General features: G+C 46.5%; 1 protein-coding gene across 11 annotated transcripts in view; it reads left to right on the forward strand.

Annotated features, from left to right (window-relative positions):
• The window catches only part of LOC104596196 (SPX domain-containing membrane protein At4g22990), an 84,813-nt gene that overhangs the window by 15,969 nt on the left and 50,220 nt on the right, over positions 1–18,624 (forward strand). For 10 of the 11 annotated variants that reach the window (XM_088895666.1, XM_088895662.1, XM_010257258.3 and 7 more), the window contains 3 exons: positions 5,844–6,155; positions 6,597–6,701; positions 6,807–7,261. In XM_088895666.1, the coding sequence (XP_088751792.1) occupies positions 5,844–6,155; positions 6,597–6,701; positions 6,807–7,261 (872 nt within the window). Of the gene's footprint in view, positions 1–5,437; positions 5,511–5,843; positions 6,156–6,596; positions 6,702–6,806; positions 7,262–18,624 lie in introns of all 11 variants that reach the window. The other variant, XM_088895667.1, reaches the window with a different exon arrangement.

An 18,624-nucleotide genomic window follows, 5' to 3' on the forward strand; every position in this document is an offset into this window, starting at 1 on the left:
GACTCAACAATCTTAAAAACTTGCCTTTGTCATCTTGAGTTCTTGATTGCTGAATTTGGTTGTCTTTGATATCCTTGTGCCTGGACTACTGTTTTCTTGCTGAAATGGCCTCCAATAGTGGCGATTCTTTTGTTTAAGGTGATTCTCTAGCATCTATGGTTGAGCAAAACATTCGACAACTGGTAACATTTGCTATTCCTTCTACTCTTTCTGCTATTGGCTTACCTGGTGAGTTTTCCAGTTATTGTGCTTCTCCTTCTCATATTTGGATCATTGACTCTGGAGCTACCAACCACATGACAGGAGCCTACCCTAACCAACCAAGTAAGCTTACTAAAACCCATCACAAACATATTGTTACTGCCAATGGTGAAAAGTTAAACTTCATTGGTAGTAGTTATCTGTCTCTTAAGCATTCACCCACTACATCTTTCCCTCTTACCAAGACCCTTCTTGTTCCTAATCTCACTACAAACTTGATTTTTGTTGGCCAATTAATTGATGAAGGTAACATTCTCATCTTCTCTCAGGATGGATGTTTGGTTCAGGACCGGAACATTGGGAAGGTGAAAGGGAAAGGGCGCAGGTTGGGCCGTCTGTTTGCATTGGAGTTCAAGAAGCCTCAAACAACAACATCATTAGTTTATTTCAGTTCCTCCACTTCTAGTTCCTTTCTGAATCATAGAAATAATGTTTGGGACTTATGGCATAAACGTCTGGGTCATTTACATTCTGAAAAATTAAAATTTTTGTTTGATTCAGGCCTTATTAAGAATAAAGTTCCTTCCTTGCACACCTTTGATACATCTTGTGTTTCTTGTTGCTTAAGTAAGAGTCGTACCTTACCATTTCCTCACATATCTGAGCATGCTACCTCTCCCTTCAAGCTTATACATAGTAACGTTTGGACTGCTTCTGTCTCTTCTCAGCTTGGATACAAATATTTTGTGTCGTTCATTGATGATTGTACCAAGTACACATGGATATACTTTCTTTGCCACAAGTCTGAGGTGTTCCCAACATTTAAGATGTTTCATGCTATGGTGCGGGTTCAATTTCAATCACAAGTGTGTATTCTCCGTTCAGATTTAGGAAAAGAATACACTGATGGAGATTTTTTATCCTATCTGAAGGATCATGGAATACAAGTGCAACGAAGTTGTCCAGATACTCCTCAGCAAAATGGTGTGGCCGAGTGCAAGAATGGACATATCCTTAGTGTTGTGAGGACATTATTGCAGGAGTACTATACTCCACCTTCCTTTTGGGTAGAGGCAGCCAGTACAGTTGTGTTTTTGATCAACTATATTCTTTCCTTAGTTCTTGGTAATATGTCTCCCTTTTAGAAGTTATTTGGTCGTTCTCCAGATTTATCTATGCTTTATGTCTTTGGATGTGTGTGCTTTGTTCATCTTCCCTCTCGTGAATGTGCTAAATTGTCTGCACAGTCTGTCATGCGTGCCTTTGTGGGTTGCAGTCCTGACCACAAAGGATTTTTTTGTTATGATCCCTCTATTCTTCTTATTTGTATATCATGTAATGTTGTTTTCCTTAAGCACATTTCATTTTTTGCTGGAATTGCTGGACTGTCTGCACCGTTTGTTTCTATTTTGCCAAACTTTGATTCACAGGATGCTCCACCTCCTTCTGCTGAGGACTTTCTCGTCTTCTCTCGCAAGCGGTTATGTGCTCTAGCCCTTGCGCTTGTGACTCTCCTTCCTCTTGGTTCAGATCATTATCCTACCACTGCTCCTTTAAGTGATACCTCTACTTCAAACACTCTTCATACTTCTGTTCCTCTTTGTCGTTCTACTCGTATATCTAGACCTCCTGACCGCTATGGTTTTCCTTCAAACTCTAGCTCTTTGTCTGCTGTCCTATCCTCCACAAATGTTCCTCTTTCCTACTGGGAAGCTAGTAGTAGTCCTCATTGGAAGGAAGCCATGGATGTAGAGATTCATGCTTTACATGAGAATGACACTTGGGATCTTGTGCCTGCTCCTCCAGATGCATCCATTGTTGGGAGTCGTTGGGTTTACAACATTAAGCTGAAGTCTGATGGATCTCTTGATCGATACAAGGCATGTTTAGTTGCCCAAGGATATAGTCAGGAGTATGGTATTGACTATGAAGAAACCTTTGCTCTTGTTGCAAAGAACACCACAGTCCATGTTCTTTTAGCAGTGTTTGCTGCTCAGTCTTAGACCATATGCCAGCTTGATGTGAAGAATGCCTTTCTTCATGGTCAGTTGAAGGAGACGGTCTACATGAAGCCTCCTCCTAGATACTGCAGTTATCCTTCTTTAGTATGTTGCCTCAAAAAATCTCTATATGGTCCAAAACAAGCTCCCCGGGCATGGTTTGAACGCTTTTGTGATGTTGTAGTTGATGTTGGATATAGCTAGAGTTCTTCTGGTCACTCTTTATTTGTTAGGTGACGACCTCAGGGTATTACCATTCTCCTACTATATGTTGATGACATGTTGTTGACTGGGAATGATGCTGAAGGCATTCGTGAATTGAATCTATTACTTCATAATTCCTTTCACATGAAGGACTTGGACCCTCTCACATATTTCCTGGGACTGGAAGTACATCACAACGATCGAGGGTATTTTGTTTGTCAACAGAAGTATGCCTCTGACCTTGTTAAACTTGTTGGTTAGAGCATGTTGATACACCTATGGAGCTAAATCTTAAGCTATCTAAATCTGAAGGTCCATTACTTCCTGATGTTGCCTTATGCCAACTTGTGGGGTCCCTCATTTATCTCACTATGACTCGGCCTGATATTTCTCATGTTGTTTAGGTTGTTAGTCAATTTGTTTCTGCTCCTCGTCGGCCTCATATGATTGCTGTTCATTGTATCATTCGATATGTTAGAAGTACAAGTTCCCAGGGACTGTTCTTCCCCTCCTCTCCTATTCAGTTGATAGCATATGCTGATGCGGATTGGGCTGGTTGTCCAGACACTTGTAGGTCCACTTCTGGGTAGTGTATTTTTATAGGTGATTCACTCATCTCTTGGAAGTGTAAGAAACAACAAACATCTCCAAGTCTTCCACTGAAGCAGAGTATAGGGCCATGTCTTCGGTTTGCAGTGAGATTGTTTGGTTACAGTCTCTCTTTATGGATCTTGGCATTTAGGTTTCTACTCCTATTCCTCTCTATGCAGACAATACGAGTGCTATCAAGATTGCATCTAACCCTGTCTTCCATGAGAGGACCAAGCACATCGAGGTGGACTGCCACTTTATCCGAGATCTCTTCACTACTAGGTCTATATCATTTCCTCATGTAGCCTCAGACATGCAGATTGCTGATATCTTCACCAAAGCTATGACTAGAGTTCGACATCTCTTTCTTATAGACAAACTGATGCTTATGTCGAGGCATCAGTTTGAGGGGAGGGGGGGTGTGGGGACTCTATAACTTGATGTACCTTATTAGTATAGTCCCTGTTGTATATTACTTTTACATCTTATTCTTCTTTTCTCTTTTAGCCCTGTATGGGCATTCTTGTAATTGCACATATCTTTTAATTTATAAGAGACTCTTTGAGGTGGGGGGTCATTCATTCTTGACACCTCTAAGATCATTCTTGTTCTTTTCTCTATTCAGCCAAGAGTGTTGCCAGCAATAAAAAACAAGAAAACAGGCCCATAACTAAGGCCCACTACCTACTAACACAAGTCATAAACATAACTTAAAGAAAAACAAAGAAACTAAGGCCCATTTGGCCCATTATCTCTACAATATTGAGCATTTAGTTTAGTCTTTGCTCAAAAAAAAAGTTTCCTTAGAAAGAAAGCATCTTTGATTATTCAATGTGCCCTTTGTTTGTGGCAACTCCATTCCAACATACAACTAATTGGAAGAAAACTTAGAAGAACTTCTTGACTGCCTTCTATTATTTTATGCCTTTTTTCTATTTTATATGCCATCATAAAATCACGTTCCATCAAAATATTTAAAGCAACAGCATAAACATGACAATATGCAAACATAACAAATAAAGCTTTAAAATTGGTGTTTTAAGACTTGGATGGGAGTAAAATCTGGAATGCTCTCTAGGTCCTGGTTTTACTGGTTAACCTGGCAGTTTACCCATCCAACCCACCAAAACTGTAATTTAACTGGGACCCAAAAAGGCCACTGGTTCCTGGTTTTCCGGTCTGGGTCAAGTCTTAGAACACTGTTTAAAATAGCTTTGTGGTTGACTAGTTCGACTAGTCTACCTAGTCGATGCTTAGTTGTCCTAGGCCACTGCATCACGAGTGGTGATTGCTAGTTAGTGATGCAGTTGGTGTGGCCTTTGTTGGGAGTAGTATTTTATGTTAATATGGGTGGCAAGGTTGTTTAGTCTTTTCACTTCTGGTACAGTGTTATCCAAAAAATATCACAAAAACCCCTCCTAAAGGAAATCCTGTCCACCCCCACCAAAATCTAATAAGAACTAGAGATCCCACATAGGTGCATAGATATCTAAATTTACTTTCATTTCCATTCATTTTTTTTTCTGATTTCTTTCCTTCAACATCCCCCAAGAAACTACAAAAGAGAGATCACTTTCTATAAATCCCTTGCTGAGGGCCACCTGATTGCCAGGTGCTAGCCATGCCGTAATATCTCATGAGGCTGGCCCAGGTTAAATTGCTTTTTTCTTTGGCAGTAAAGATTTCCCAGGTCTCCAAAGTCACCTAATATGCAATGTTACATAATCTTTCATGTGTCTCTTCTACTTGCGAGTTGTATCCCAATTTGGGATGTACACTGATTTAGTTGTTTATGTGCCATCCACTATTGGGTCATAGCTTCTGTTAAAAGCATCTTTTCTCACTACTTTAAGATAAATTCTGTTAAAAGCATCTTTCCTCAGCATGCATTCTCTCTCTCTCTCTCGGGCATGTGGTGAAGCAACCTTTTGGGTGGCATTAGCTGATAATATGCTTTCTTACACTAGATCTTCCTGAATATTATTGCCCTGCCATACCTACCCATTTATTGCATAATTGATCATGTTACATAATTATATGTTGCAATCAATTAGGAAAACGTTCTCAAGAACCATTTTTAAGCAATAACCACTACGGCCAAGGTAATAGGAGTAACAAATGTCTCCCCAGTTATGCACAACCACTTTGGTGGTTTTTCTGATAAGTAATAACTATGTATAAGAAAAAAGCGAGCAAATTATCCCAATTAAAATTATGACATGGTTTCACATGTGAGGCTATGACCTTTACAGCTTAGACATAATTAGGGTTCTGAGTTCAGACAATAATATCCTCCAAATTAGAGCAAAGTATATTATTGGGGAGTTATGTGGTTGGTAAATTTGAATATTTGTTTTGTAGTATATTCATGATTGAAACTCTATGATTTTATGAGTGTTCATAATGCTTCACTAAACTGGAATTTTCTCATTGTCTTAAAGGAGTAGAAGTACTTGTAGGCTGTAGCATTTATGGACAAAGCAATATCTGGATATTTAGTGCCTGGATGATCAGGTGTAATTTTATGACTCTTCTTATGGACAATGGATAACTATAAATTAGTCATGAAATATCATACTGTGGCTCATTTGGACACAATTAATAATAAATTTGAAAAGCTTTGCAAACTCAGTTGCATTTGGTTGTCTCCTGTCCTTGTGAAGCTATTTATAGTTTTAATTGGAAGGATTATTGTTTTCCTTTTGAAATTTGGAATTTGATTCTTCATGTCAGTTTTTCCCATTTTCTTGTTAAAATAATATTATTTTTATTCTTTTCCTGGATAATGGTATTTACAAGTGTTTATCACAAGATGAATGGTATTTACTACACTTTTTATAATTTCAGATTGAAAAGATTGTCCTCTTTCTGTTGGAACAACAAGGGCTACTTGCAAGCAGGTTAGCTAAGCTTGGAGAACAGCGTACTGCTCTTTTAGAGCAACCAGATATATCCCAAATAAGTGACTTACGAGAATCATATAGAGCAGTTGGACAAGATCTTTTGAAGCTTCTATTTTTCGTTGAGATGAATGCTATTGGTATCCGTAAGATACTGAAGAAGTTTGATAAACGCTTTGGATATAGATTCACTGATTACTATGTCACAACTCGTGCTAATCATCCATATTCTCAGCTGCAACAAGTGTTCAAGCATGTGGTAATATGTCCATTTCATATGTAATTTTCTTTCTGTTGTCAACATTTTCAAGAAGATCCATAGATGATTAAGTTCATAAGACTAAAATTTGACATCCTTTATTTGTAGATTGAGGAATGCTAATCATAATCTTGAGAACAGAATTAGATATCTATTTTGAGCAGTTATTTTATGCATGTCCATACCAAGGTGTATATGTCTTTTTACATTTGGTAATATTGCCTCACCTTACATGGATACTTGTAAAATCAGTGATGGGAATATATCTCTAATTTCACTTGTTAGACTAAGATTAGCATTCTTCTTCTTGATTATTGTTTTCAGTTATGGCATGTAATGGCATAAAGAATTGCGCTAAGTGTTAATCATGAATTATCATCTGAAAGGGGTACACCTTTTCGCTTGAAAAAATGTAATTATCTAATTAAATCGAGTATGCAGGGGCTTGGGGCTGTTGTTGGAGCCATATCTCGCAATCTTGCAGATCTTCAGGATCGTCAGGGAAGTTATTTATCAATTTATGATCAACCTACACTTACTGTCCAGGTATTTTCTGGTATTTGCTTCACATAGATACTGTTTATTTCCTTACATTTGGTTGAGAATGGAATTCACATTCACGTGGGTGGTGTTTAATTGGTTTTTTTGCAGGATCCTGTTATTGATTCCATAAAAGCAGCTGTAGACAGGTTAACACATTCAACAAACTTCCTTCACTTTTTAGGACAACATGCTCTTATCATGCAAGAGGAGTTGCCAACTCCAATAGAGGAACAAATTGATGATCAGAGATATAATTTTATGTCCCTTATTTTGAACCTAGCAAACACATTCCTTTATATGGTTAACACATATATAATAGTGCCAACAGCAGACAACTACTCCCTCAGTCTTGGAGCTGCAGCAACAGTTTGTGGTGTTGTGATTGGGTCTATGGCTGTTGCTCAGGTGTTTTCTTCAGTGTACTTCAGTGCATGGTCAAATAAATCATATTTCAGACCTCTTGTGTTTAGCAGTATTGTTCTTCTCGTGGGAAATACCTTATATGCATTGGCTTATGATTTTAACTCACTAGCAGTTCTTCTAATTGGTCGTCTATTCTGTGGGTAAGGAATTCCTTTATTTCTTTTCTATGACATGATCAATTAAAATTATTTGTGCTTTATATATATTTAACTTTTTTGGATTGTCAGGCTTGATGCGTAGCATGTTTTAGTTGAGCTCACTTTTTGCTGGGATTCTTTAGTTTCATGTTTTCACTTATTGTGTCACCTTTTTATTAAAAATTTACGTCAAACAAGCAGTTATAGGCATGACTAAAATTTTCAATTTGATTTAACTGCATGTACATGACTCTCATAGAAAAAGCTATGATTCATTACCATCCAAAGTAAGTATGCAACCATTTATATAACATACATATATAAATCTTTAATGAAAAGTTACTGATGGAGGAAGATTTGGCCCGACCCCTTGGCCACGCGACACGTGGAAGAAACTGAGTGACTTGGCAGAAACACCAGCTCGGCACGGCAGCGGGCCCATAACCCGAGCTCCAAGAAAGGGAGTCCCGAGCTCCCCCAAGAAAGGAACCAGCAACCCGAGCTCCCCAAGGAAGAACCCGAGCTCTCCCTTGGAGGTCCCGAGCCTTACAAGGAGTGCAAAGGGCAAAAACCCGAGCTGACCCACCCCGAGGGCAGTTCGGGCCACATTTCTATCCGAACTCAAGACTTCACCTCACACACCACTACGGCTCCAAGTCGCCTGACTGAACAACCGTACCTGACGCCCAGGAAGCCCGTACACAAAGACGGCGCGCCTGACTGATTAGAGGTCCGACACATGATAGCCGCCCTCCAACGGCCACCTGCCACCGCCATCTCAGATGTAGCAGAGACGGCCCTAACAAGGACAGTGGTGGTTATGACACCCGAACTGGCAACTGGCAGAGGCTATGACACCCGAACTGGCAACTGGCAGAGGCTATGACACCCGAACTGGCAACTGGCAAAGGCTATGACACCCGAATTGGCGTCTGACAGGAATAATGACACCCGATCTGGCGGAAGTGATGATGCCCGATCTGGCAGGGATATGGGAGTGAGTGTATAGGGTGATTATAAAAGGCCCCCATCTCCCAAAGAAGGAGGTATGTGATTCTTGCGCTTTCTGGTCTTGAAGTTCTCCATTTCCCTTGCCTTCTCAAGAGCACTAACTTGAGCTTCGGAGTGTTCCAACCGAGTTCCTCCCCAGAAGTCTCCATTTTCTTCCTTGTTTTAGGCACCTCCAATCCCATCAGAGGCGAGGTAACCGGCAGCTAGGACTGACCGGATTGCGCATCATCATTTGGCGCTGTCTGTGGGAAGACTTCAAAAAGCCTCCCCTAACCTTTAACTCTCTCTCTCTCTTTCTCAAAGAAACCTTAGCTTCCATGGCTTCCTCTAGCAGCAATAGGCACAATGCCGACTTGAATGTTGTAGGGGAACACCCTCAGCCCGCCACTGTATGTATCGGACAGTTCACTGTCCCCCTCTCGACGGACAGAATCCCTAGCCTCAATGCACCAAGTGCGGTGGCACCTATGAATGTTCCCCTTCCCCCCCCTATCGAGACCACTTTCGCCGAACCAACTGTTGTCCCTCTGGCGACCAGCCAGAACCAGCTTGATGACTTGCTGCAGTGCATGCAGGCAATGCAAGCCCAAATGCAGCAGTTCTAGCAACATCAGCTCCATCAGCAGCAAGTACTACACATTTCCTAGCGTCACTATCAACAGCAGTTCTCCCAACTGCCTCTGAACCAACCACAACTCCCACCTCGGCACCCTGCTGTCAGGCCGGTCAAGCCCTCTCCTCAGGGCGGGCGCCTTCGCCAAGGGGAAGCTTCCCAGCCGATCAACCCCTCCAGAAGCCAGGCCTCATCCCCGAGCAGGAGGGAAAGACTAACTACCCCCGCCTCGCAGCTCGCCGACAGATCAGGAACCTCCTTGTCGAAGTCAGCACCTCGGCACTCTAAGTTCGAGCTCCCTCTCACAGAGAACCAATTTGGCGTCCTGGCCGCGAACTACCAACAGTCCGGGCCGATCGAGCTCGGCAACACCGAGGCAAGTAGTGCCAATACCAGGCCTTCTAAGCAGTAGTGAAGACGCCGGCGAAGTCGCCGAACTACCACCCGCATCCTGCCCGAGCTCCAAAGTAAAGAAGAAACAAGCTCGGACAAGGTAAAAGTTGCCCCTATTCTCTCAGTTCCTTCCCCCCTGTCATCAAAACTCCTTGCGGTTCCCATGCCCAAAGATTTCAAACTCCTTCCCTTAGACAAGTATGATGGGTCCTTTGACCCCAATGACCACGTCGATGCTTTCCAGTCCCAAATTCACCTGGCGAGGGCCAGCGAGTCCTGCATGTGCATGGCCTTCACTACCACCTTCAGGGGAGTGGCCCGCACCTGGTACAGGAACCTGGCCCCGGGTCAATAAGAAGCTTCACCGCGCACTTCATTACTAGCAAGCGGAGTCCATCCGGGGCTATGTCAAACGGTTCAATGACGCGTGCTTCTAGATACCGCGCCTAGACCCCGCGGTACAACTCACGGCAGCCAAGAGGGGTGTGACACACAAGGAGTTCAGGTGGCACATGGTAGTTAACCAGCCCGCGACCGTGGTTGAATTCCTCAAGCTCGCGGACAGGAGAAAGAGAGACCCAGCTCAGATGACAGGAGAAAGAGAGACCCAGCTCGGGGGCCGAAGCCAAGCCAGCCGTTCCGAGCTCCCCTAGCATGTCGGGCGGACTACATGCCCTTAAATGCGAAGCGGGCCGAGATCTTAATGACGATCAAAGACGCCCCGTATGTGAAGTGGCCACCTCGTCTGAAGGGAAACCCGAACGAGAGGAATTAAAACTTGTATTGCAGCTTCCATAGGGACCACAGTCATAGCACCGAGCATTGTAATAATCTCCGCGACGAGATAGAGGAACTCATCCGTCACGGGTACCTACGAAATTTTGTACAGCATAATAATAATAATAATAATAATAATAATAATAATAATAATAATAATAATAATAATAATAATAAAATACAGGTCAGCAGGGAGAGCGCAGCAAAGACGCTCCCGAATCCAGCAGCCGGCCAGTAGAACCGCAGAAGCAGCCCCCGGAGGAAAGACCAGTTTGGGGAAAAATCCACGTGATTGTTGGAGGATCAATCGTAGCAGGGTGCACCTCGGCAACAGCTCGGGCATCAACCCGGGAGGCCGCCAGAGAAGAACAAAATCCTCCAAAGCGGCCTAGGATGGAAGACCCCATATTCTTCACCGAAGACGATGTGCGCGGGGTCCACTACCCCCACGACGATGCACTTGTCATAAAGGTAAAGATCAATGACTTTGAAGTCTGGCGCGTACTGGTTGACTCGGGCAGCTTGGCAGATATTCTCTTCAAAGCCACGTTCGACCAACTTCAGTTGTAGGGGAGCGATTTGAAACCCGCAAACACTCCTTTGGTGGGCTTCAACGGAGAAGAGGTCAGACCCCTCGGGAAAGTAACAGTACCTGTGGAAGTCGGCACATGGCCCTGCGTAGTCAGACTCAACCACGACTTCCTGGTGGTCGCGACCCCCTCCCCATACAATGCCATAATAGGTCGGCCGATCACCCATGTCCTACGGGCGGTGGTCTCCACTTATCATTTGGCAATGAAGTTCCCTACAGACTTCGGTGTGGGGGTAGCGCGGGGTGACCAGCTCGAGTCCCGCAAGTGCTATGTTGCCGCCCTAAAGGCAAAGACCAAGGTAGTCGGCGACTCCGAACTGGAGCGGCCTACAGAGCAAGGCGAAGAACGAGCTGCGCCCATGGAAGAAACAGTCGCTGTTCCGACCTCAGCCGCAGACCCAGCTCGGACGCTTCAGATCGGTGCTTCCGTCCAGGAACCCCTACGATCTGAACTGGTAAGTTTCTTACTTCAAAATTTAGATGTTTTTGCATGGTCTGCGGCAGAGATGCCCGGTATAAACCCCAACCTTATAACTCACAAGCTAAATACTGACCCTGTAGTTAGGCCCATTAGACGGAAGAAATGCAACCTAGCCCCAGAGCGCTGGAGGGTGGTCGAGAAGTTCCTCGCAGCAGACTTCATAAGGGAAGTTCATTACCCGAGTTGGGCGGCCAACCCAGTTCTGGTAAAAAAGGCAAATGGCAAGTGGTGCATGTGCGTCGACTACACCGACCTGGACTGAGCTTGCCCGAAAGATTGCTTCCCCCTCCCCAGGATTGACCGCCTAGTGGACGCGACCTTGGGACACGAGTTGCTAAGCTTCCTGGATGCCTACTCGGGCTACAACCAAATCAGGATGGACCCATCCGACGAGGAAAAAACCGCCTTCATAACCGAGTTCGGCCTATACTGCTACAAGGTTATGCCCTTCGGACTGAAGAATGTTGGGGCAACCTTTCAAAGGCTTGTGAACAAGCTGTTTCAACCCTTAATTGGCACAAAGATAGAATGTTATGTAGACGACATGGTCGTCAAGACACAATTTTCGCATGAATTAATACAAAATTTGCACTCTGTCTTTCAAATCCTACGTCAATTTAGCATGAAACTAAACCCAAACAAATGTGTCTTTGGTGTCACCTCGGGTAAGTTCCTAGGATACATCATCAACCGGCACGGCATTGAGGCCAACCCGGACAAAATAAAGGCCATCCTAGATATGAGACCACCCCAAAAAGTAAAAGAGGTTCAGAGGCTAAATGACAGAATAGCTGCTGTAAGCCGTTTCATGTCTAAGTCAGTAGACCGTTGCCTGCCCTTCTTCAAGGCAATAAAAGGCAAAGGGTTCGAGTGGAAACCGAACTGCCAGCTCGCATTTGACGAGCTCAAGAAATACCTCGCCAGCATCCCGGTGTTGACCCGACCCGAAGAGGGCGATGTTTTAGAACTGTACCTCTCGGCAAGCAACGAAGTGGTCAGTTCGGTACTGATGAAGGAAGCAGATCGGGTCCAACGACCCATCTACTATGTTAGTAAAATATTGCAGGGAGCAGAAACAAGATATCCAGAGATAGAAAAGCTAGCCTATGCGTTGGTCATTGCGGCCCGCAAACTCCGCCCGTATTTCCAAGCTCATACCATCATCGTCCTCACCGACAAACCCTTGAGGCAAGTATTACTCAAGCCCGAGGTCTCTGGTCGATTGACGAAGTGGGCCATCGAACTCAGTGAGTACGACCTCCAGTACAAGCCACAAACCGCTATCAAAGCTCAAGCCTTGGCAGATTTTGTTGCAGAATGCACATTCAACTCTGAGGTCCTCAGCCCGGTTGAGCACGAGGCTCCCAGTTCGGGTGAGCTCGGTGCTCCCAGGCCGGTTCAGTCCGAGCCCCGTGTGGTCGCACCCAGTTCGGTATCTCTCCTGGTTAGGCCAAGCGCGAACTGGGATGAAGAGCCTTGGATCCTTCACGTAGATGGCTCCTCAAATCAGCAGGGCAGTAGAGCCGGTGTAGTTCTCCACGGTCCGAGTGGCACGAAACTGGAGTACGTGCTACGCTTCGAGTTCGCGGCATCCAACAATGAGGCAGAATACGAGGCGTTGATAGCCGGGCTAGCCATGGCGCAAGAGGTAAAGGCAAAACATGTAGTTATCTGCAGCGATTCCCAGCTCGTTGTAAACCAAGTTACAGGGGAATACGAAGCTCGTGAGCCAACTATGATCGCTTACTTGGCAAAGGTAAAAGAGGCTCTGCTTAGCTTCCAGTCACACTTCATCAAGCAAATCCTGAGGTCAGAGAACACCGAGGCCGATGCCCTATCCCGGTTAGCCAGCACCAGTGACAACACCATGAGAACTGTGCACATAGAGGACTTACCTCGGCCTAGCGTTCTTTGGGGGGCAGAGGAGGTCGCTCCTGTCGCCCTAGCAGAACCGAGCTGGATTGATCCACTCGCAAGCTTCCTGCTACATGGAACCCTCCCCGCAGACCGCAACGCCGCTAGGAGGGTAGAGCGTCAGGCAGCCAAGTACGTCATGATAGACGGACGGCTGTACCGAAGATCCTACACACTCCCCTACTTGCGCTGCTTGCGACCTCCCGAAGCCGAGCTTGTACTCCACGACATTCATGAAGGCCTATGTGGCAGATAGCTGGGTGGCAGGGCCGTCGCCCAGAAAGCACTACAACAGGGGTACTATTGGCCAACAATGAAAGCAGATGCCATCGGGCTGGTCAGGAAGTGCGAGAAGTGCCAAAAGCACGCCAATATTCACCACCAGCCCGCCGCCGACCTCAAGTACCTCACCAGCCCGTGGCCCTTCGCACAATGGGGTATCGACCTACTCGAGTCATTCCCGCCAGCAATAGGAGGAAGGAAGTTCCTAGTAGTGGTAGTAGACTACACCAAGTGGGTTGAAGTTGAAACTCTCGTAACCATCACGGCTTGAAACGTCTAGAACTTCTTCTAGAAGAACATAGTGTGCCGCTTTGGGCTACCTCGGGTGCTGATCTCCGACAATGGAAAGCAGTTCGAGGACATCAAATTCCAAGAGTGGTGCCAAGGCATGGGGATCCGACAAAACTTCATGTCGGTTGCGCACCCACAAGCAAACGGTCAGGCAGAAGTCACGAACAGAGCTATCCTCCGCGGACTGAAAGCCAGGCTAGACCGAGCTAAGGGGTTATGGGCAGATGAGCTGCCCAGCGTCCTATGGGCATACCGAACTACAGAGGACTGCCACTGGAGAAACTCCCTTCAACCTCACCTATGGCACGGAGGCAGTCATCCCAGCCGAAATCGAAATCCCCTCACTTCGGTTGGAAGCGTACAGCGACAATACTAATAATGACGAGCTACGTACCAACCTCGACCTACTTGACGAGGTGAGGGACCTCGCATACATCAGGACCGTAGCGTACCAGCAAAGGGTAGCTCGGTACTACAACGCCAGAGTTAAGAGACGAAACTTCCGCGTCAGCGACCTGCTTCTCTGCAAGGTCATGGTACCTGAGCCCGGCGTTGGCAAACTCGGGCCGAACTGGGAAGGACCCTACCGAGTAAAGAGAGTACTCAGGGGAGCATACAAGCTCGAGACCTTGGAGGGTAAACAGATACCCCGGGCATGGAACATCGTCAACTTAAGACGATTTTACCTATAAATGATCAAACTAAGCAGGCCATGAGCCACTACCAGAGCCTAAGGGCCAGAATGCCGAGCTAACAAAGACTTCGGCACCCTAAGACCCAGAATGCCGAGCTAACAAGGACCTCGACACCGTAAGGGCCAGAATACCGAGCTAAAGAGGACCTCGGCACCTCATCAACGAAAGTCTAGCAGATCCAACTTTGTTACCTAGGCACCGTAAGGGCCAGACCCGGGCGGAGAACAGATCGGGCACATAGCCTTACTATGTTAACTCGCCTCGGGGCCTAAGTCTAGCAGTTCGGCGACATAGTCAGCTCTGCGAAAAACGAAAATAACTGCCCAACACTTTGCCAAAAAAGGGGAAGTATTCATTGCAAAATGAACTTGTTTACACTTCATCCAAAAAAAAAAAACAAAAAACACAAACGAGCTTACAAGCCCGGAGGTTAATCTTCCTCGCCTTCAGAAGGGACTTCGACAATACCTGAAGGTCCTGCTTCGTCTTCAGAATCCACGTCATCATCAGTTGCAGCAGCCATTTCCGAAGTGATGCGCGAAGTGGTTATGGCACTAATATCGAGCTCGGGGTATGTGTTCCTTATCATCCATCGGCTCAGCATGAAACCCCTTCTGTACGAGCCCACCATCATGTCGTCGAAGCGCGGCGAAGCGATGTAATCCTCGACGGCCTTCACCTTCGCCTCCTCAACGGCCTAAGAGAAGATCTGAGTCTTCTCCCTGATATCATCCTGATGGTACTCGACCTGATGGTCCATGTCCAACTTCAGGTCCGCCATGTGTCTCACCACCATTCCTAAGGCCTCTTTGTCTCTCCGAGACCTCGATAGCTCGGCTCGCGTAGCACGAGAAGCCGCTTCGGCATCTTGTGCTCGCTTCAAGCCCCTCTCCTTCTAGATTGCCAAAGCGTGGATAGAGGAGTTCACCTACCAAGAACGAGGACAAATCAGCTCGGTAAAAAAAAAAAAAAATCAGGAGGAACAAACACTATTTCAACTTACCACCATGGTGTGAGAGGCAGCCTGGGCGCCTATGAGATTTGTAGGAAGATCGGCTCACGCTGCGACCTCCTCGGGGCAAATGGCCTTCTTGCTTTTTCGGAGAGCGTAGCTCGACGTCAGCACACTCCCAACCTCATCGTGACTTCCCGAGCCTGAAGGCACAACCTGGGTATAAGCAGTGTCGGCATAGGGGACCCCTGCCGCTTTCTGAACTGAAGGGGGCACCTCGGGCTCCCTAGGAGGCTCCATTCTTGGTGCCTCGGGCTCCGCAACCCGGGAAGGATCGGCGCGGACCCGCTTAGCAGCTCGCTTCCTCCTTTTCATGCCAGCAAACAAGTTCGCACCTCGAGTCTTCTCTGCCTCCATAATACCTGCAAAAAGGACCTCGACTTCAGAAGGCGAGAATAAAAACAAAAGCAAAAGTATCTTCGTCTGAGCAAGAAACCTACCCGAACTCAGTCTGGCCTGAATAAGCTTGTCCTCCGTCAGGTAGACTTCGCATGTGAGCCCAAGCCGGGCCCAGTCCTGGAGGCCCTTCACCGTATCTTTGTCTAATGTGACACCGAGGTCAGGAACGGCCAACCCCCGCTCAATAGGGAACGGCCACCCCGTAGCACTTCGAACCACGAAGTAGTCCCGCTTCCATGCCGGGACCTTATTTGGGAGATTGTGTAAAAGCTTGAAGCTCGGACGAGGTGACAAGTAGTATGCCCTCCTATGCCCAGGCAGGGGACCCGCTTGTTTCTTAAGCATGAGAATAGCGGAAAAAATTTTGCAGGTCCAAAGGAAGGTAGTGTTCACAGCAAAGGGAGATGGTCCCGACAAGGTTACGGATAGAGTTCGGGTGAAGCTGACCTACAGTGATGCCGAAGTGGTTCATGACCTCGACAATAAGGGGATGGAAGGGAAGGCGCAGCCCAACAACAAGCTGCTCCCGGAATATCACGATCTCATCCGGACCGTGCTCCCAAGGGAAGTCGCCCGAGGGTAAAATATAAGTATACTCCCCGGGCAGGTTGTATTGGGCAATAAGGGACCAAAGCCTCTCGGATGTCATAGTGGAAGGTCCAAACTTGTCTGGCACCTGACCTCGATGGGAGGTGGATGCCAAACTACCCGAGGTAACTCGGCCTACGGGCTCAAACTCGAGCTCTTCCTCGAGCTCTACCTCGGGCCCCGCCTCGGACTCACTAAGGTTGTCGGGGGCAGCAGCTCGGTTCGTAGAACCAACATCGGATCCCCCAGGAGACTATCTAAGCTACCCAAGCTAGACATCGAAACAAAGAAAAGGCCGAGGACTCACTAGGAAAAGTTACCGGACTACAAAAAGTGACGCGAGCTGATAGCCTGGGACGTGAGCTCAAGGTACGAATGCTGAAGGATGGCGAAGGAAAGTGACCAGGGGCCCCCCACTATTTATAGCCACTGTACTCGCGCATCAACAGCCAAGATCAAAACCATCCACTGGCTCCCCGCAAAACTGACTGCGCACCCCCCGAGGAGAAGTCAGTTCAGCGCGCGTTTTTCGAAGACGGCGCCCGCGCGATTTTAAATTTAAAATCGTTTGGCGCCCGCGCGTGAGCTGCACGCAGCCCGGGATTGGCCCCTGGTCGAACCTAGCCGACCCCGATCGGGCCAAAAACACAAAGCAGGTCAGATCGAAGAAGCTCCAAACCAAGGCCAAAGCGTCGCAAGGCAAATCCACCCGTCACCCCGTGAACTCCCTACGCCGGGTCAGAACCCCAGGCACGGGGAGTGGGGGGCAATTGATGGAGGAAGATTTGGCCTGACCCCTTGGTCACGCGACACGTGGAAGCAACCGAGTGACCTGGCAGAAGCGCCAACTCGGTACGGCAGCAGGCCCACAACCCGAGCTCCAAGAAAGGGAGTCCCGAGCTCCCCCAAGAAAGGAACCAGCGATCTGAGCTCCCCAAGGAAGAACCCGAGCTCTCCCTTGGAGGTCCCGAGCCTTACAAGGAGCGCAAAGGGCAAAAACCCGTGCTGACCCACCCGGGGGCAGTTCGGGCCACACTTCTATCCGAACTCAAGACTTCACCTCACACACCACTATGGCTCCAAGTCGCCTGACTGGAAAACCGTACCTGACGCCCAGGAAGCCCGTACACGGAGGCGGCGCGCCTGACTGATTAGAGGTCCGACACATGACAGCCGCCCTCCAACGGCCACCTGCCACCGCCATCTCAGACGTAGTAGAGACGGCCCTGACAAGGACAGTGGCGGTTATGACACCCGAACTAGCAACTGGCAGAGGCTATGACACCCGAACTGGCAACTGGCAGAGGCTATGACACCCGAACTGGCAACTGGCAAAGGCTATGACACCCGAACTGGCAACTGGCAAAGGTTATGACACCCGAATTGGCGTCTGACAGGAATAATGACACCCGATCTGGCGGAAGTGATGATGCCCGATCTGGCAGGGATATGGGAGTGAGTGTATAGGGTGATTATAAAAGGCCCCCATCTCCCAAAGGAGGTATTTGATTCTTGCGCTTTCTGGTCTTGAAGTTCTCCATTTCCCTTGCCTTCTCAAGAGCACTAACTTGAGCTTCGGAGTGTTCCAACCGGGTTCCTCCCTAGAAGTCACCGTTTTCTTCCTTGTTTCAGGCACCTCCAATCCCATCAGAGGCGAGGTAACTGGTAGCTAGGACCGACCAAATTGCGCATCATCAGTTACCATTCATATAACATACATATAAAGATCTTTAATGAAGCAAATACAATTTACTATTTAAAACAATAGTTTCTCTAAAAGCATGGATGCTTAAATGTATAAATCTTTATGCATCGGAGGGATTTCCATGAACAATGATTTGTAACAGATTTTAAGGGTAAGCATATAATTTCTCATTAAATGAAACAATAACAAATGTGGGCTTAAAATAATGTTCAAAATAAACTATTCTGGCTTTAAACATTATTCTGTTGAAAACAACTTTCTTTTTAAAATAGTGGTCTCAATGTGCTGGTTTGTTTTAATTAGTAAGCCCAATAAATACTTTTTCCCTGCAATGCTATATGAAACTTTAGTTGTCAATTTCTGGGATTGGTTGTATTTGCACACTATAGGGGAACTGGGGTTACTAGGTGATTGAATTAATTTGGAACCATCTCAACCTTCAAAATAGAGTTTAAGATTTCCATTGTATTATATGGTTAAGATTCTCAAACTAGGATAGTATAAGATTAGATGACCTGACTAAGCATTTAAGATATTCTTCTCCATAATCACTTACCACATTATGGTTTCTATAAAATTATCATTTGATGGGCTGTGGAAATTCGTCATCATG

Source organism: Nelumbo nucifera, chromosome 1, assembly GCF_055504915.1.
Source record: "Nelumbo nucifera cultivar China Antique chromosome 1, China Antique-T2T, whole genome shotgun sequence".
Taxonomy (NCBI): domain Eukaryota; kingdom Viridiplantae; phylum Streptophyta; class Magnoliopsida; order Proteales; family Nelumbonaceae; genus Nelumbo; species Nelumbo nucifera.